Here is a 21,125-nt window from a genome sequence, read left to right on the forward strand (position 1 = left end):
AGAGTAACTTGAGTTTCTTTTTTTTTGCCTTCTAGTTATATTTTCAAGTGTAAAATAAATTTACCAAAATAATGAAAAGAATAGGGAAATTGAGAGTGGAGCTTTTTTTTTAAAAAAGAGATTCTATAGGATAGAAAAATATTTGATACTGGAGGGATTAAGGTACAATAGAAAGGAAGAAATTACAGGGAAATAAAAGTACAGTACATTTTTAAAAGGTTCATGACATAGTGTTAAGAGATTTGCACACTGCCTTCCCTTTTGGTTTAACTTTATCAAGGTATAATTTATGTATTAAAAAATCCACCTATTTGCGCATGCAATTTGATGATTTTTAGTAAATATGCTAGGTTGTACAACGATCGTCACAGTTCTAGAACATTTCTATGATCCCAGTAAGATTCCTTATGCTTGTATATGGTAAATCCCCACTCCCACCCTTAGTGTACAATGACTCTTATTTTCTTCCTCCAGATGAAAAATCTTAAGTTTACTATGTCAGAAAAGTCAAGTGCCTACGTGAAAAAACTAGCAATTTATTTTGGAACTCTTCCTTTAATACTGCAGTTTATACATAATGATTGAAATCTAGTATTCTGTCTAAGAAGGGAATTGTAGTAAAGAGCAGTGGATGAGTTCTAGTTTGGGGTGATACACACACAAGGGGAGAACATTTCTGGAAAGCATCTCTTTCCTTCAACAGACCTAGCGTACTCATTTTAGTAAATTCATTTTTGGAATCTATTAGAGACTGCCTCTGCTAGATGGAATTTATATCTATTTCTTCCAAACTTTAGAATCTTGTCTCTTCTACATACTTTCCCTTTTTGGAAGGTGGGGGGGAGAAGCTCCTAAATGTTCAGTTTGATAATGAAGGGCTCAAAGCCACTTGATGCTCAGACACCGAGAACGGGAAAGAGAGCATGAAATCAGGTCATCTGGGCATCTTTAGGGACCAGAAGGAGGTGCTGACAAGAAGGAGGGGATCTTCTCAAAGGGGTAAGAAAGGAGTTTGAGAAATAAACTAAAGACTTGCTTAAAAACCTGTACGTTTCAAAAAGCATTAAAGGAGATGATTTTTACACTTACCACAAGTTTGGTGACTCCTTTCAATCATCTCCTCATTTTCCAGCATTTTTAAATAAGGAGATCGGCAGACCCCACTAACATGTGCCTCTCTCCTTTTTTTAGAAATCATGTTTCTTGATACCCTTCCCACCTTAGTGGTTCACTTAGCTCTTGGATACAAACCTCTAATGTCTATGGGTTGTACACTTGTAGAAGAGGTAACCTTCCCTTTAAGCCAACTGCACCTCTAATTCTGGCACCTCAAATAGAAACATGTTTTGGTAGTTGTGGTAGGCAGACTTCTAAGAAGGCCCACAATGATCCCCTGCTCCTGGTATTCATGCCTTTATGTGATCCTCTGTAAGCAGACCTGGTAACTCATAACAAACAACATAACGAAGGTATTAGAATGTCACTTCTGTGCTTAGGTTACAACAGACTGTGACTCCCCTCTTGCTAGCATCCACTTGCTGTCACTCTCTCTTGCCCTCTCACCAGCTCACTATGATGAAGCTAGCTGCCATGGTATGAGATTTGCTGTATGGAAAGGCCCACATGGCAAGGAACCAAGGGAAGCCTCCTGTCAACAGCTCAGGAAGAAATGACACCTCAGTCTAACTGTCCAACAGGAACCAAATCCTGCCAACAACCATGTGAATGAGTTTGGATGCAGATCCTGCACCAGCCAAGCCTTCAGGTCAGATAAGACCACAGTCCTATCCATCACCTTAACTGCAGCCTGTGAGAGCTCCTGAAGCACAGGACTCTGCTAAGCCATTCCCAGATCCCTGACCCCTTAAACTGTGAGATAATTAATATGCGTTGCTTTAAGCCACCAAATTTGGTATAGTTTTCACAGTTTTGCAACAACAGATAATTAATACAGTAATAATGTAGTCTGGCAGTTTTACCATTTCTTGGTGGCCAGATAGTGAGTATTTTCAAACAGATTTTATATTATTAAAATAAAATTTTAAAATAAAGTATAAATAGAAAAACTATTAAATAAACAAACACATCTAACTCCAAATCCTGACTTTATCACTTGTCTGCATGTCAAAGAAGCCTCATTTTATTAAACAAAATGGGAATAATAACATCTATGCCCACAGAAGTAGTCATTGAGAGATTAAGAAGATACTGTATGTAACACATAGCAAGTACTCAAAATAATGCTATAAAAAAGTCCAAACTCCTTTTAAGACTGTTCTACAATATATAAATTCAAAATGAGGACAGAATGCAAATTCTGATAGCATATATTTACAAAAAAATATAACACACTGCTTTTAAAAATGTGCAAATTATTTTCCATTGCATTATATATCAGCCAACTTAAACTCTATTAAGATTACAGCAATTACAGTCCTAGAATAATAGGAACTTAATTTGACTCCTCTGAGATCAAACTAAAATTAGACTTTGACATAAAATCAACTCACTGAACTGCCTGCTGCTTAAGAACTTTGTATTTCTACTGCTATTAAATGCTTTGGGGGGTTAGGTAGTACAAATGTTAAGTTTTCAGTTGACATTATCTCAAACATATAGAAAATGTGTAATACCTGTACTTGAAGTATATTGCAACATTCCCCAGTGACTTCAAGAATCTGACTTCACAAATTCTTCCTGCAATCGTGTTAAAGGAACTCTACAAAAATATACTGACTCTAGATATATACCCAAAAGAAATGAAAGCAGGTTCTCAAGCAGATACTTGTACACTAATGTTCAGAGCAGCATTATTCACAATAGTTCAAAGTTGGAAACAACCCAAGTGTCCATCAACAGATGAATGGATAAATCAAATGTATATCCATACAATGAATATTACTCATTCATAAAAAGGAATAAAGCTCTGATACATGCTACAACATGGATGAACCCTGAAAACATTATGCTAAGTGAATAAGCAAGGCACAAAAGGCCACATATTGTATGATTTCATTTACATGAAATATCTAGAACAGAAACAAAGTAGATTAGAGGTCACCAGGGATGGGGAGTGGGGGTGGGATTTGGGATATTACTGCTTAATGGGTACAGAGTTTCCATTTTAGGTGAGGAAAAGGTTTTGGTAACGGAGGGTGTTATAAATTACATTATAACATCATAAATGTAATTAATGCCACTTTGAAAAATGGTTAAAATGGCAAATTTTGTGTTTTATATGCCAAAAAAAGGCATTAGAAAATTAAAATAATAATTGACTAATTTGACTGGCAAAAAAAAAAAGAACGAAAATATTAAAAAAGTAGTATCCCAATTGGGTGTAGGTGATTGAGTTAAAGCATTCTAAAGTCCTTGTACTTTTCTGAAGAAAGCGAAAGATATTAACTTTAAACTTTATTAAGCATACAGGTTAAAATTCATGGAGTAATGACGAAGAGAAAAAGACATAATATGTATAACAGTATAGAAAGAACAGAATGAAGAAAAGAACCTAAATAAATTCAGGGGGTAGAAGAAGAAGAGAGGATAGGAGTATACTGACAGAAAAAAACAAAAAGTTGGATAAACAGAATCCCACAGAAATATAGAAAAAGGACTTTTTCATACACCAACCAGATTAGCAAAAATTACACTATCTGTTATATCAAGTGTTGAAGATATAGAGCACGTGGAACTCTTCTATGCTGCTAGTGGGAATATAAATTAGCACAACTACTTAACTGATAGTGCCAAATTGCTCTGCCAGGTTGAAAATGCCTGTAACTTCAAACCAGCAGTTATCTTCTTGGGTATATACCCTACAGCAGTAATTCTTAAAGTGTGATCAGGAACCCTTGCAGTCCTTAATACCCTTTCATGAGTTGTGGGACAAAAGCAGGCATGGATAAAAGACAGAGAACCCAATTCAAATGCAAGAAGAAAAAGGATTACATTTTATCAGAGTACTAAAAGTTCATTGATAAATCCACATTTACAACTAACCTTTAACCACCTGTGGAATTTTGGTATAATATCAAAAAAGAATATTCATAATTAGTTAAATCATAATTATCTAAAAAGACTACAAAAATACTCTTCCTTTACCAATTGTATGAGGCCAGATTTTCTTCATGTACTTCAACCAAAACATAAATCACAACAGATTAAATACAGAAGCATATGAGAATCTGGTTGTCTTCTATTAAACCAGGCATTAAAGAAGATTTACAAAAATGTAATCTCTACTATTGATTTTGTTTTGGTTTTAGAAAAGTTATTTTCACAAAAAAAATTATATTAACATGCAGCAATTTTATTCTTATTTTTAAATAAATAGTTTTTAAATGTTTCACTTTAATTTCTAACACAGTAAATATTGATAAATGAAAGCTATTTGGAGTCCTCAATTTAAAATAGTACAATGGGGTCCTGAAATCAATAAGTTTACAAACTGCTCAGGTGTATACAAGGAAAATGGACAAGAATGTTCACTGTACTTAGCCCAGAATATGAGGCAAAATCTTTGTTAAATTCATAAATAAAACCTACCAGAAATGAAACAGGAAAATGTAAGTCTGTAAGTAATTTTTCCTAATTCTAACACACATAAAAGATCGTCAGAGTTCCAAAAGACTCTCTTGATCCAGGATGCAGCTTTTAATCAAATCAACCCATTACACAAATCCTGCTACCTCCAAGCTTTCCTGACTGTTTTGTACTATAGCCAATGTTTAGAGACATTTAAAAATGGACATAACCTAAGAAATTAGCTTGGCCAATCAATTCTCACTTTATAAATTAAAAAACTGAGTTTCACAGATGCTAAGCAACTTGCCCAGCATCCTACAGCTAATCAGGAGAAAAAGTGATTTGAGACCTGGGCCTCCTGATCCAGTTACGTATGCTTCTCAATCATTTGCTGTGTAGACAGCTCACATGTCACTTCTTACAAAATTCTTTGCACTGCTGATTTTTCACATTTAGATCTCATCTCCAGCTAAACTATAAACTTAAGAGCAAGCTATATATCTTAATGCCTACTTCGCACACCTATTTGAGGTGCTCCCTATTTTTCTATTTCACTTAACACTAAAAACTTTATCCAAGAGCTAGATTTTATTGCATCTATTTACAGATGAAGAAATTGAATGATTATATAAATTGCCAGAAATCGTAAAATGCTTAAATTCAAACTGAAGTCTCTATCTCCAAAGCCCATGCTTTGGATTATAAAGAAGTCAATCATGACAGCAGGAAACATTTATTGAGAGCTTTCTATGCCCCAGGCACTATGCTATACTAAATCTAAAACCCAAAAATATAGATCAGATTATCACCATTTTACACTGTAGAAAACTGTGCCTACATTCTTTATCATTTACTCTTATGTGTACTCCTCCCACTGTCATACATGGGACTGCCTACCGACATCTCCAGTGGGACATCTAAAAGTCGTAACAATAACACAGCCAAAATAGAATTCTACTTCCCACCTTCAACCCAATTCCCCTCAGTTTACCTCTTCAATAAAAGGCCCCACTTCATTATTTCAATCAAATCCAGTGAGTCATCCTAGATTCCTCTTTTCCTTATGTAATAGAGTCTGACTCCATTTTTTGAGGTTTGACTGCTGGCAACTTTTAAGCCTTGCTTCTCACTCCTCCCCTCATGCCCCACATTTGAACAAGCTGATAAAAAAGCCCAGTGCTCCCTCCTTTGCGACCAGCAGGAGTTTCAAACCACAAAAGCCCCCTCCTACATACATGTGGAAACCTTCACACCAGCCCCACTCCCTAACCACAATAAAAACATCAAGCCAGTCTCCTTTCCCAGCTCTCTCAAGCCATTTACTGACCAACTTGGAAAGCCAGCCCTGATCTCCCCAGAAAGTCCCAATAAATGAGTAACAAACCTTTCCATACCCTCTTGATATGTGAGTAGCATTATCAGTCTGGCCATCCAAGCCAAATTTATGGTGGCCAAACCAAATCTTTGTGCAGTGGCCACAATAATTGGCACTGAGAGCAGGATGTCTAGACACTGAATGCCACCACCAGGAGAGGAGTCTTTCTTGTCTTGCTTTGACTTGTAACTGCCTCTGATGCCTGCTGGTTGGTGAGCATGCACTTCGGATTGCTGCTAGTTGGCTAGCTTACACTTTTAGCCATACTGATTTGTGCAGTGTTTGCTAAGTACTACTGAGCCTCTGTTATAAACTCAAGTACCATAAACTAAACCAGAAGTTTTGATAACTGGAATTTAGGAACAGGAGTATGGGAATGGGACCCTCCTCCTTAAAGTGGCCAGTCAGGCATTGGTCCCCATTCTACAGAGCATCCAAGGGAAAGATATATTCTTGTGCAATATATGGCCCATCTAGGTATTCCTCACCTTACCCACCAGAACTATTGCCTTGCCTAAATTATTCATGACCAGAGTACCCACTGCCCTAAAATATCCCATAATGGGCATGGACACACTGACCCAATGAGTAGCAAATCAAAATTAAGTCTTTGGCATTTGCAAATTGCCTTTTAAAAAATGGGGCCCCATGGGTCTTTCCCCCAGTGAAAATAGTCCAATGCAAATTAAAACAAGGCCTTCAAGAATGAAGTCCATTATGCAACTTCTATTTAGTGTAGTGGTAATTATCCCCCCTGCCTCTCCACTTAATAATTCAATGTGGCCTGTTCTTAAACTTGGAAAGAATGAACGGCACCTCACAGCAGCATACAGTAACCTCAATGCCACGGAACCCCCAAAAGGCTTCCATACCAATATTACCAAAATTATTGACTCCATCTAACCAGCAATTGGTAAATATTTTTCTATTATAGACATGGCTAATATGTTCTACTTAGTATCTATTTCAACAGCCTCCCAGCTGCAGTTTGCCTTCACCTCCAAAGAGACACACTATACACCCTTACCCAGCTTCCCATGAAGTACCTCAATAGTCTTACCATCACACAAAATCTTTGTAGCAAGATCTGAAATGCATCCAACTTTCTCCAAGAGCAGAGGTATAACATCACAGTTATGACATCTTCCTCCACGGAGATACATTTGAAACACTTATTCAGGATGTACAAATACTCACAAAGTAGCTTACAAAAAGTGGATGGGTCATTGCCCAACACATAGTACAAGGTTCTACCATTTTGGCTATATTCCTAAAATGATTTGGCAAACTGAGGGCTGCTCCATCCCTAACACTGGTAAGAAACAGCAGTAACTCTCGCAGCACCCACAGGTTAAAACAAAGCCAACATCTTTTAGGCTTTTTGGAAACGTATAAGCAACACTTTCATATTCCTCATCTATGAATTTTACTGATGCATATTTAAACTGTTACTTGCAAATCAGCCCACCTCGAAAAGAACCCCCTCCAACAAAAGGCTCTAAAATCTGTCCAAATTGCAATACGACAGACATTCCCATTAGTGCCTCCCACAGACTCCTTCTTCAATAACCTCCTCTCATGCCTCTTGGTGTCTCTCAACTTCTCATGTTAGCTATTAAGTTGTTCACATGCTTCTAATTCAAGGAACCACCCTCCTCAGCCCCACACTATATGACATTTGAGTGGCAACTGCTGACTACACGTCAGACTACCCTGGAAACCCAAGCTCTTAGAGGTCAAGGACCTGTGACTCCCTGTACCCACTTACCCATTATGCCCTGGGTCATGGAAACAGCATGCCACAAGCTTGGCATGGCCCCCATGGTCTGTTTTTTACAGGATGGAGCCAAACCTGGGCCCTCTGGTATATACCTCAGGCAGGAGCAGGTAGCCTCCCCTCTGCTAAATCCCTTGCCAAATGTCATGGCGCTGGAGGAGATAATATCTCTCATAGATGCCTTGGCTACCTGGAGAACCCCTTGTGATCAAATAAGTAAACAGCAATGGGAGTTCATACACTGCCACCATCACACATGACACAGCTCACTGATGAGCTGCTGCTTTTCATTCCTTAACCAGGACGTCCCTGACACATGAGCCTACTTTTGGATGGGGCCCATCCCACTACTACAGGGTGGCCATACCACCTTATCCCCCATATCCAAAGTCCTGTTGGCTGTAATTTCAGAAAATGTTCTAAATATATATACTTTTCCCCATCTCCACTGGCCAAGGGGCAGCAAAACTGACCTAACTTCAAGCAGTCATCTTAGCATTGGATGCCCTGGCCAACAATAGGCCCCATTTGCACATTTTTAGACTATCAGGCCATTACCAATGATCTGGCTACCTGGTTTGGCCAACGGTAGCAACAATTCCTTCTTTACGATTGCTCTCTTTGGAGTAAAGAACTCTGGGAATCTCTTCCTCATAGGTAAACAAGATATAAACCAAGGTTACACACGTCCCTACACCTACCAAAGCCATAATACAAGGCCACAATGACACACCTTATCCACTTCAGTGTTCTAAACATTACTAATAGTGAACAAGGCACTCCCCTTTCACTTCTCAGGATACACAATGCTAGACACTTGAACAAAGCATTCAATGAACTTTTACTTTCCTTACTGGCCTCGAATAGCAGGCCTCCAGAGCACCATAACAACTTGCTCAAGTTCAAATTCAGTTAAATGAAACATGGTACACTGTAGTCATCAAACATCAGTGGTGAATTGTAATAAAGAGTCTGATCATTTTTTGATGTTTGCTGGAAGCTTTTTAAGCCTCACATCTCCCCCTTCCCCTTCTGCCCTATATCTGAGTAACCTGATAAAAATCTAGACGGTCCTTCCTTTGGCACCAAAAGGAGTTACAAAGCACACAAGACCCCTCCTTGTGAAAGAACCCTCTCACCAGCTCCATCCCTTAACTACAATAAAAACTCCAAGCCAATCACCGTTACTGGCTCACTCAAGTCACTTTCAGACTGTCTTGGAAGTCCTGCCCTGATCTCCCCAGAAAGCTTCATTAAGTGAATAATAAACCTTTTCATACCTCCTTGGTTAGTAGGTGTTATCATCTTGATATCTGAACCTAGTTTTGGGTGGGGCCCATCCCACCACTGCAAGGTGGCCACACCAACTTATCCCCCATATCCAAAGTCCTGTTAGCTGTAATTCCAGAAAATGCCCTAAATATATATACTTTCTCCATCTCCAATGCTACTATTCCAGAATTATATCTCATCATGGTAAGGTAATAGCCTTTAAATGGTCTTCCTGCCTCTACCTGCCCCCAACAATCCAATCTCCTTATAACAGTGGATTATTTTCTTAAGACATACATGACACCATGTCAGTCTTGATTAAAACCCTCCAGTGACTTCCCACTTCTTTTAGAATAAAATTCAGATGCTCACCATGGCCAACAAAGTCTTACATGATACGGTTCCTGCCATCTCCTAACCCTTCCATCCTTATTTATTATACCCCATCATACTGGTTACTTTCTATTATGCAAACATAATGTCAAGTTTGCTCTTGATTATGCTTCTGGTTAACTCCTTTTGACACTGAGGTTTTAGTTCAAATGACACCACCTCAAGGAGGGCCTTGCTATCAACTCCCTTCACCCCACCCCAATCACTAACATATCACCCTGTTTTATTGCCTATATTAGCATGTGACTATCTGAAATTATCTTCATTAGTTCATTTAATTTAAGATTTTCCCACACTAGAATATAAGCTCCATGAGGGCTGAAGCCTATGTTGTTTACCTTGATACTCTCAAGTATCTTGAACAGTGCATGTACTTACTAGTTGTGATGGTTAGGTTCACGTGTCAACTAGGCGTTCCAGTGTCTGGTCAAGCAAGCACTGGCCTAACTATTACTGCAAGGACATTTGTGGCTGGTTAATAAACCAGAAGGCTGGGTTAGTAAATCATCACTCAATTGGCTGCAGCTGTAACTGATTATATCAACAAAGGGCATATCTTCCACAATGAGAGAATTCAGTCAGCTGGATTTAATCCAATCAGTTTAAGACTTTTAAGTGAGACAGATAGAGGACCTTCACTTCTTCTTCGGCTAGCCAGTGAAGCGTTCCTGAAGAGTTCATCGAACACATTCATCGGAGTTGCCAGTTTGCTGCCTGAGGAGTTCGTCAGACACTTTCACTGGAGTTGCCAATTTGCTGCCAATTTGGACTTGTGCATCCCCCCAGTTGTGTGAAATACTTTTATAAAATCTTATATTTAGATATCTCTTGTTGATTCTGTTTCCCTTGAGAACTCTAACTAATATAACTTGGTACAGGGAGCGGTTCTTGAGAAACAATCTTAAAAATGGGCTTTTACAATTGGTTTTCTACTCTAATTAGATTCAAAGGCAATAATGACTCCATTTCCAATAATCAAGATGGCACTGACAGCCCATGCGTGAGTTGGCAATGGAGATATGCAAAATATCACCATTTGATTCTCCTAATCATACTCTTATACAAAGCAAGGCTCTGAGTGACAGTGTTTTTGACACCTTAACAAAGTTTTGCAGAGTTAAGAGGTATAATGATATTGGCTGTTTGCTTTTAGAAACACTGGATAAAGTTATAGGAGAAAGGGACGAGCTAAAGGCTTCAAATTTAAAACTTAAGCGCTGTATGACAGATGTAAAGGTTTGGTTTCTATGTGTGCCCCGAAAGAACACCTTATTTCCTGTGACTGCAGACTTGAGATTTCTGAAAACCAGACCCAGAATCTCACTGTGTGAGTAGCAAATTTACAACGTAAGCTGAAATCTCAATCTCGCAGGGTATCTGCCGTTAAAGTAAAGCCATTGACTGGAAAAGAATGGGATTCTAAAACTTGGGATGGGGACATATGAATTGATAATAATGGCAGTGAGGACACTGAAACCCTGGATTCTGCTGAGTCTTTGTTAAATACACCTGTTTCCTGAGGAAACAGCCCCCACCCCCAGCTCCATTTTGCCCTGAGGAGACAACTATTCAACCAACAGCCTGCTTTGAGGAAAGAGCTTCCTGACCTCCAGACTGCCTTGAGGACCCTGCCATTCAACCTCCACTTAAAGAGATTAACCCTTCAGTGCCTGCTAAACCTGTAATCACCTCCCCTGAAGAAGCAGCCCTCACTCCTCTGTCTGGAGAGATTAATACTGTTTCAGGAGATGAAACTGCCATGGAACATCCTAAGGTAAAAGGCTTGAGGGATACTTCTAATTCTGTTCATGACCCACCCCCATCACCAGTCTTTGCCTCAAGACCTATAACTAGACTAAAGTTCCAATAGGCCCTGAAGCGTGAGGTATAAAGTGTGGCCCATGAGGAGGCTCCCTATACTCAAAAGGCACTGTATGAATTTTCCAATTTATACAGCCAGAAATCAGGGGAATATGTGTGGGAATGGATATTGAGGGTGTGGGATAATGGTGGAAGGAATATAAAGTTGGATCGGGCTGAATTTACTGATATGGGCCCACTAAGGAGAGATTCTGCATTCAGTGCTGTAGCTCGAGGGGTTAGAAAGGGCATTGTCCTAGTTTGCTAATGCTGCAGAATGCAAAACACCAGAGATGGATAGGCTTTTATAAAATGGGGGTCTATTTCGCTACACAGTTACAGTCTTAAGGCCACAAAGCGTCCAAGCAATCAGGTACCTTCATCGAAGGATGGCCAATGGCGTCCGGAAAACTTCTACTAGCTAGGAAGGCAGCTGGCATCTGCTCCAAAGCTCCGGCCTCAAAACGGCTTTCTCCCAGGACGTTCCTCTCCAGCAAGCTTGCTCCTCTTCAAAACATCACTCCCAGCTGCACTCCTTTTCTTCCCCCCCCCCCCAGTCAGCTCATTTATATAGCTCCACAGATAAGGGCCCACCCTGAATGGGCGGGGCCACACCTCCATGGGAACATCTCATCAGAATCATTGCCCACAGCTGGGTGGGGCACATTCCAAGCAAATCCAACCATCACCAAAACGTCTGCCCCACACAAGACCACAAAGATAATGGCATTTGGGGTACACAATACACTCAAACCAGCACAGGCATTAACAGTTTGTTTGCCTGGTTGGCTGAAATGTGGATCAAAATGTGGCTGACATTACCTGAGGTTGAAATGCCAGAACTGCCCTGGTATAATGTAGAGGAGGGGATTCAAAGGCTTACAGAGACTGGAATGTTAGAGTGGATTTATCATGGAAGACCTGCTCACACACCCCGGGAATGTCCAGAGGACACACCTTTTACCAGGACTGTGAGGAATAAATTTGTGAGACTAGCTCTGTCATCCCTGAAGAGCTCTGTAGTTGCCCTTCTCTGTAGGTCAGATATTACTGCGGGAACTGCTGTCACTAAGCTGGAATCCTTAAACACAATGGGGATAATAGGATCCCGAGTCGGCAGAAGCCACATGGCAGCAGTCAACCATCAAAAACAAGGTGGGTGTGGCTACCACAATGGAAATCACACTCAAGGCAGTAGCCAAAATAATCTGACTCAGAGACTTATGGCATTGGCTAGTAGATCATGAAGTAGTAAAACAGATGGGCAGTCTATTAAATTCTTGTTTGATCTGCATAAACAGAAGAATTCTAGGTCAAGTGAACAAAAGTCTACCTAGAATTACAAAACAGAGACTCACGGCCCCTTAATCAATTCCCAGCTTGAGACAGTTTACAGATCCAGAGCCCCTTGAATGAGGGGAAGGCTGGGTACCCTTGGGGAAAGACCCTGTTACACTGCCAAAAAGTTAAACAGTTAATCTTCCTCCCCGCCTTCCCCAGGAGGACCCACAGCCTTTTACCAGGGTAACTGTGCACTGGGGAAAAGGAAATGATATTTCAGGGATTATTACACATTGGTTCAGAAGTGACTTTGAGACCCAAAATGTCACTGTGGTCCACTAGACAGAGTTGGGGTTTCTGGAGGTCTGGTGATCAATGAATTTTAGCTCAGGTTTGCCTCACAGTGGGTCCAGTGGGTCCCTGGACCCATTCTGTGGTTATTTCCCCAGTTCCTGAATGCATAATTGGAATCAGCCTACTCAGCAACTGGCAGAATCCCCACATTGGTTCCCTGACTCGTGAAGTGAGGGCTATTATGATGGGAAAGGCCAAGTGGAAGCTGCTAGAACTTCCCCTGCTTAGCAAAATAGTAAACCAGAAGCAATACTGATTCCTGGAGGGATTGCAGAGATTGATGCCACTCTTAAGGACTTGAAGGATGCAGGGGTGGTGATTCCCACCACATCCCCATTCAACTCTCCTATTTGGCCTGTGCAGGAAACAGATAGGTCTTAGAAGATGACAGTGGATTATCATAAGCTCAACCAGGTGGTGATGTCAATTGCAGCTATTGTTCAAGATGTGGTGTCATTGCTTGAGCAAATCAACACATCCCCTGGTACCTGGTATGCAGCTATTGAGCTGGCAAATGCTTTTTTCTCAATAGCTGTTAGTAAGGACCACCAGAAACAGTCTGCATTCAGCTGGCAAGGCCAGCAGTTTACATTCACTGTACTACCTCAGGAGTATATCAACTCTCCAGCTCTATGTCATAATATTGTCCGCAAGGATCTTGATCATTTCTCCCTCCCACAAGACATCACACTGGTCCATTATATTGCTGATATCAAGTTGATTGGATCTAGTGAGCAAGAAGTAGCACCTACTCTAGATTTGTTGGTAAGGTATTTGTGTGTCAAAGGATGGCAGATAAATCCAACAAAAATACAGGGGCCTTCCACCTCAGTAAAATTTCTAGGTATCCAGTGGTGTGGGGCATGGTGAAGGATAAGCTGTTGCATCTGGCTCCTCCTATGACCAAAAAAGAGGCACAACACCTAGTTGGCCTATTTGGATTTTGGAGACAATATATTCCTCATTTGGGTTTGCTACACCGGCCCATTTACCAAGTGATCAGAAAAGCTTCTAGTTTTCAGTGGAGACTGGAACAAGATGAGGCTCTGCAACAGGTCCAGGCTGCTGTGCAAGCTGCTCTGCCGCTTGGACCATATGATCCAGCTGACCCAATGGTGCTGGAAGTGTCAGTGGCAAATAGAGATGCTGTCTGGAGCCTTTGGCAGGCTCCTATAGGAGAATCACAATGCAGGCCCTCAGGATTTTGGAGTAAAGCCTTACCATTCTCTGCAGAACACTACTCTCCATTTGAGAAACAGCTTTTGGCCTGCTATTGGGCTTTAGTAGAGACAGAACCCTAACCATGGGCCACCAAGTTACCATGAGACCTGAGTTACCTATCATGAGCTGGGTGTCGTCCGGCCCGCCAAGCCATAAAGTTGGGCGTGCAAACCAGCACTCCATCATAAAATGGAAATGGTATACACAAGATAGAGCTCAAGCGGGTCCTGAAGGCACAAGAGTAAGTTATATGAGGAAGTGGCCCAAATGCCCATGGCCCCCACTCCTTCCACCTTATCTTCTCTTTCCCAGGCCACAGATATGGCATCTTGGAGAGTTCCTTACAATCAGTTGACTGAGGAAGAGAAAACTCAAGCCTGGTTTACAGATGGTTCTGCACGACATGCAGGCACCACCTGAAAGTGGACAGCTGCAGCAATGCACCCCTTTCTGGGATGTCACTGAAGGACAGTGGTGAGGGGAATTCCTCCCAGTGGGCAGTGGGCAGAACTTCAAGCAGTGTACGTGGTTGTTCACTTTGCTTGGAAAGAGAACTGGCCAGAGGTGCATTTGTATACTGATGGTTGCTAATGGTTTGGCTGGATTGGTCAGGGACCTGGAAGGAACACAATTGGAAAATTGGTGACAAGGAAGTCTGGGGAAGCGGTATATGGATAGACCTTTCTGAGTGGGCAAAAAACCTAAGATATTTGTGTCCCATGTGAATGCTCACCAGAGGGTGACTTCAGCATAGGAAGATTTTAATAATCAAGTAGATAAGGTGACCTGTTTGGTGAATACCAATCAGCCTCTTTCTCCAGCCACTCCTGTCATTGCCCAATGGGCTCACGAACAAAGTGGTCATGGTGGTAAGGATGGAGGTTATGCATGGGCTCAGCAACATGGACTTCCACTCACCAAGTCTGACCTCACCACAGCCACTGCTGAGTGCCCAATCTGCCAGCAGCAGAGACCAACACTCAGTCCCTGATATGGCACTCAGTCCCTGATATCTCACTCACAACATGACTTCCACCCACCAGAGCTGACCTTGCCAGAGTCACTGTTGATTGCCCATTCTGCCAGCAGCAGAGACCCACACTAAGTCCCCAATATGGCACCATTCCCCAAGGTGATCAGCCTGCTACCTGGTGGCAGATTGATTACACTGGACCACTTCCAACATGGAAGGGGGCAGTGATTTGTTCTTACTGGAATAGACACAAACTCCAGATATGGGTTTGCCTTCCCTGGATGCAATGCTTCTGCCAAAACTACCATCTGTGGTCTTACAGAATGCCTTATCCACCGTCATGGAATTCCACACAGCATTGCTTCTGACCAAAGAACCCACTTCACAGTAAATGGAAGTAAGGGAATGGGCACATGCTCATGGAATTCTGTGGTCTTACCATGTTCCCCATCACCCAGAGGCAGCTGGGTTGATAGAATGGTGGAATGGCCTGTTGAAGACTCAATTACGATGCCAACTAGGTGGCAATACCTTGCAGGGCTGGGGCAGTGTTTTCCAGGAGGCTGTGTATGCTCTAAATCAGCATCCACTCTATGGTCTGTTTCTCCCATAGCCAGGATTCACAGGTCTAGGAAACAAGGGGTGGAAACAGGAGTGGCACTACTCACCACCACTCTTAGTGAGCCACTAGGAAAATTTTTGTTTCCTGTGCCTGCAAGCTTAAGCTCCGCTGGTCTACAAGTCTTAGTTCCAAAAAGAGGAGTGATTGAACTGGAAGTTAAGACTGCCACCTGGCCATCTGGGCTTCTTATGCCTCTGAATCAACAGGCAAGGAAGGGGTTTATTGTACTGGCTGGGGTGACTGATCCTGACTATCAAGGGGAAATAGCACTGTAACTACACAATGGAGGTAAAGAAGAGTTTTCCTGGAATACAGGAGATCCCCTAGGGCGTCTCTTAGTACTACCACACCCTGTGATTAAAGTCAATGGAAAACTGCAACAACCCAATCCAGTCAGGACTAACAATGGACAAGAAACTTCAGGAATGAAGGTTTGGGTCACCCCACCAGGCAAAGAACCATGGCCAGCTGAAGTGCTTGCTGAGAGTAAAGAGAACATGGAATGGGTAATGGAAGAAGGTAGTGATAAATATGAACTATGACCATGTGACCAGTTATAGAAACAAGGACTATGATGGCATGAATATTTCTTCCTTGTTTTTTTTTTTTTATGAGTATGTCTGTTTTGTCTGTAAAGCAAATATCTTTGTTTTCTTCTCTACCTTATCCCCTTATCATATTACATAGGCTGTATCGTTCATTTTGCAGTATTTGGGTTAAAGGAAATCAATTTTAAGTGAGTTAATGTCACCCAAGGACTTGCACCCTATTCCGGAGAGATTTAGTGCGTTTCGGTTGTATGCAGGACTGCAGAGTATTGTTAGGCGAAATACATGTCTGTTGTTGTTCTCTAACTTAGAGATAAAGTATGATTTAAGGTGATGTGTACAGCTGACAAGCTGACAAGGGGTAGACTGTGATGGTTAAGTTCATGTGTCAACTTGACCAGGTGATGGTGTTCAGGTGTCTGGTCAAGTAAGCACTGGCCTAACCATTACTGCAAGGACAGAAGGCTGGTTTAGTAAATCACTCAACTGGCTGCAGCTGTGACTGATTACATCAACAAAGGGCATATCTTCCACAATGAGAGAATTCAGTCAGCTGGATTTAATCCAATCGGTTGAAGACTTTTAAGAGAGACAGATAGAGGACCTTCACTTCTTCAGCTAGCCAGTGAAGCGTTCCTGAGGAGTTCATTGAACACATTCATTGGAGTTGCCAGTTTGCTGCCTGAGGAGTTCATCGAACAGCTTCATTGGAGTTGCCAATTTGCTGCCTGCCCTATGGAATTTGGACTTGTGCATCCCCACAGTTGAGTGAGATACTTTTATAAAATCTTATATTTAGGTATCTCTTGTTGATTCTGTTTCCCTTGAGAACCCTAACTAATACACTAGGTATTCCAGTATTTTCAGAATGAAGAAAATAATAGCTGACTGATTTATCCTAGAGAGTCACAGAAAAGCAAATCAGTTATCTGTTTTCAGTTTTAGATGCTGGAGTTTCAAACATTAAATAATCACATTCATTAAATCAGAGACATTTAAGATCTAGTCATGCAGCAAAAAATAAATTGAAAAAAGAATTTGATACAACATATTTTTACATCTGACTACACAACATAGAGTGCTGGAAGATGAGATTATCCATATAATCAGTAGAAGCACTTTATACCTATAATCAAGCACTTATTCTCACATCTCAGATTTTTAGGTTTCTTATTTCATACAGTACCATTTTGGCTCTCCTTGTTTGAGATCATATAGATGGAAATATAAAGTAAATGCTACTGTAAATATCTACAGGTGGCCAAACCAACATAAATCACTGTATTACCCATAACCTCTCCCTATTTGCATACAAACCATAGAATCTTGGAAAAGACATGCTGTGATCATTCAATCTTTCCTCATTTTAGAAATGAAGAAAAGCCTGGCTAAGGTTCTAGAATTTGGTAGTGACAAGCCCTACCAACTCCTAAGCCAGTTCTGGACATGCGATATCTCTCATGCAGACTAAAATCTGAACACATATCATTTCCAAACTCCTTTTACTCTTATGAAAATCACCTTTCTCTCCTAGTAACTGATGTAATTATAGGCTTTTGTAAATTAGCAGCTCAAGTTCAGTTTTTTTTCTTCAAATACAATAAAATATCCAAGTGACTTCTTAAAGTTCTAATACATTAGCTATGGGTCAGATTTATATAAATTTCTCTTTCACTCATAAAAAAAATTAGAGAAAATGTGCACTTTCTTAGAGCCTATTGTTTTCAAGTACTTTTTGAATCACCCATTTAGTAAGTAAAACACAAATAATTTCATATGTTCTTTAAGAGATCTCTAGCAGTTAACACTGCTGATCAAGTTTGAGAATGAACAGAAAAGTAATAGAATTCTAATACTTAAAAAATTCAGTAACTTAGACTAGCCTGCATTATTATGAGAAATAAGATATTACAGTTATGTCACGACACTAACTTGCATATTATCAGAGCAATGTAATACAAAGAATTACTCTTAAAAAGCCATTTGAATGAAATCAGTGTTATTTAGAGGTTATGTTGTCCCTGAATATTTAATTGAGCCCTAAAATTATCTCTAAAAATCAAACCATAGGGTCTTTTAAAGAAAATCTAATACACGTTATTAAACACTAGAGTGGGAATGAAAAAGGACTATGGAATTGTGTATATTATTTCCATGTAACTCAAACAGTTCTGAGGCAAACTTTTAAATAAAATCTCTCCTATGCAGGTTACAGTGAATAGCTGAATACGCATGCCACAAAACTCAGATTCTGCTAGGAATGATGCAAGGTACATCTCAATCCTTATCCCAATAACTCAGGAGGGTAAATGAAAGATGTCCTTTCTTGCCAAGTTTCCTAGGACTCCCATAACAAATTACCACAAACCGCATAGATTAAAACAACAGAAATGTATTCTCTCACAGTTCTGATGTCTAGAAGTCCAAAATCTAGGAGATAGCAGGACAATGCTCCTTCCAATGTCTCCAGGGAAGAATCTGTTCCATGCCAATCTCCTAGCTTCTCATGATTGCCGGCAATCTTTGATGTTCCTTGGCTTGTAGACAGATGATTCTGATCTCTGCCTCCGTAGTCATATGGTGCACTCCCTGTGTGTCTCCGTGTCTTCACATGGCCTTCTTCCCCATGTGTCCTTGTCTCTGTGTCCAAATTTCCCTCTTTTGTTAAAAACACCAGTCATATCGGGATTGAGGGCCCACCCTAACCAGTATGACCTCATCTTAACTTGGTTACATCAACAAAGACCCTATTCCAAATAAGATCACGTTCACAGGTTCCAGGTGTACAAGTATTTGCGGGGGGCTATATTTAACCCAGTATGCTAGGTAAACTTTTTACACCCACACTAGCTGCACACAATTATAGTGAAGGAGTGCAAATGTGTTCCCCTTCTTCTTCCCCCCACCTTCCACAATTCTCTCTCTCCTTTCTCCATCCTAAGTACATGACTTCTTCTGTCTAGAAATTCTAACATTACAGAAAATGGCCTCAGAGAGCAATTACCTTTCAAATCAAAGAGTTCTCCATAAAAGGAATATTTGAATTTTCAATATTATCTTCCAGGTTTAAAAAATTAACATTCTTGTATTATATCATTCATCCATCCACTTGACAAACATTTATGCCACATGTGCTATGTACAAGGCACCAGGCTAGGGACAGCTTACTCCAGCACTACCGTCTCCCCACCGCCTGTTCAGCCTGCTCTCAAGCAGCTTCTCACATAGGAGGGGAGATCAGACAAAAATAAAGTAACATCCAATTTTACTGAGACCATAAAACCTTAAGAACTCTCATTTAGTACAATTTAATCTAATGCTTTTTAGATTTATCTCTTAGGATTGAGTATTGTGTCATGAATTATGAAATGTTAGCAATTTTAGTTTTATTTCGCAGTAGTTCACAATAACTAAGCATTTCAACAAACTACAAAAAAAAAATGTGAATAATGAACAATGAGTTATACATATGAATTTTCTAATCCATTCCAGAAACAAATGCATATAGTAAAAAATGCAGATCTTAACACAGGCCAAATAAAGACATAAAGAGATTGGCTAGCTGCTTCTCTCCAAATGGTCTTTCAGTATATATCCCCTTCAATTACTACACAACCTGTATAATACATTCCTCCAACAAATTCAAAACATTTTATTATTTTATAAAACAGGTATAATGAATAACTTCAAAATTACCTCTTAATAAAATGTTTCATTATTCCTCTCAAAGAAAATAAAGGTTTTCCCAAGTCACTTAGAGAATTTTAGACTAGCTCAGATGACATCACTAGATTCTCACAGAGGACAAAGCAGGAAAAAGTAAGCTGTATAAACTGAGTTAGGATTATCTATTTAGTACATTTTATAATCCATCTGTTAATGTGATTCTTTGATGTCAGTCACTAAATATTAATTCAGGAATTGTGATTCTTATATACACAAATCAATGTGGTATTTTCACTTTTAACTACAAAATTATTAAATGTCTTAAATTTAAAAATAAGTCCAATATTATGTTAATAAAAAATAACATCTTCATAGAGCCAAGTACAAATTCAACTCAACTTACCACTTTTTTAAAGTCATCTTCTGCTTCATCAAGTTTTCCTTGCTTAAGTAATAAGTGACCTCTCTGTAATCTTGCCTACCAAAAAAAAAAAGAGGGTGCCCTGAATACTATGCATTTCTAAATTTTCATTAAGCACTAAGAATAAAACAAAGAAAGTTAACGAATTATTGATGGGATATTTATTTTTCCAATGCTTATTTGTTTGACGTTACACCGTGAGAACTTCTGGAACCAATAAATGTGTATAACTTTTGTGACAGTATGTTCTCTTAAAAATATTTTTTGATATACCCAAGAACATTGAAAACATGTCACATAAAACCTTTACACAAATTTTCATAGAATTATTCATAATAGCCAAAGAGTAGAAACAACCAAAATGTCCATCAACTGATAAACAAAATATGGTATATCCATACAATGGAACATTATTCAGCTATGAAAAGGTATAAGGTACTGATACATTCTACAACACTGATGAATCCAGAAAATATTTATACTAAGTGAAAAACTAGACACAAAAGTCCACATATTATGATTCCACTCACCTGAAATATCCAGAATAAGCAAATTCATTTAGACAGAAAGTAGATTAGTAGTTTTCAGGGGCTGTAAGGAGTGGGAAATAGGGCAGGATTGCTAACAGGTATGGAGTTTCTTTTTGGAGTGATGAAAAAAATGCTCTAGAATTACTGGCAATGGTTGCACAACCTTCTATATATACTAAAAATCAGTGAATCATACACTTAAAAAGGCTGAATTTTATGATATATAATTTATATCTCCATTTTAAAACTACTTTTTGCCATCACAGTAACTTTTCAGCACTACAATAAAAGTTGGGTAAATTGGG

The 21,125-nt window shown here is 39.8% G+C and overlaps 1 protein-coding gene across 1 annotated transcript in view; it reads right to left on the reverse strand.

Moving 5' to 3' along the window:
- The window catches only part of DNAJC3 (DnaJ heat shock protein family (Hsp40) member C3), a 132,059-nt gene that overhangs the window by 59,955 nt on the left and 50,979 nt on the right, over positions 1 to 21,125 (reverse strand). The window contains exon 4 of the mRNA XM_037799693.1: positions 20,273 to 20,347. Within this exon, the coding sequence (XP_037655621.1) occupies positions 20,273 to 20,347 (75 nt within the window). The remainder of the gene's footprint in view (positions 1 to 20,272; positions 20,348 to 21,125) is intronic.

Source organism: Choloepus didactylus, chromosome 12, assembly GCF_015220235.1.
Source record: "Choloepus didactylus isolate mChoDid1 chromosome 12, mChoDid1.pri, whole genome shotgun sequence".
Classification (NCBI taxonomy): Eukaryota; Metazoa; Chordata; class Mammalia; order Pilosa; family Megalonychidae; genus Choloepus; species Choloepus didactylus.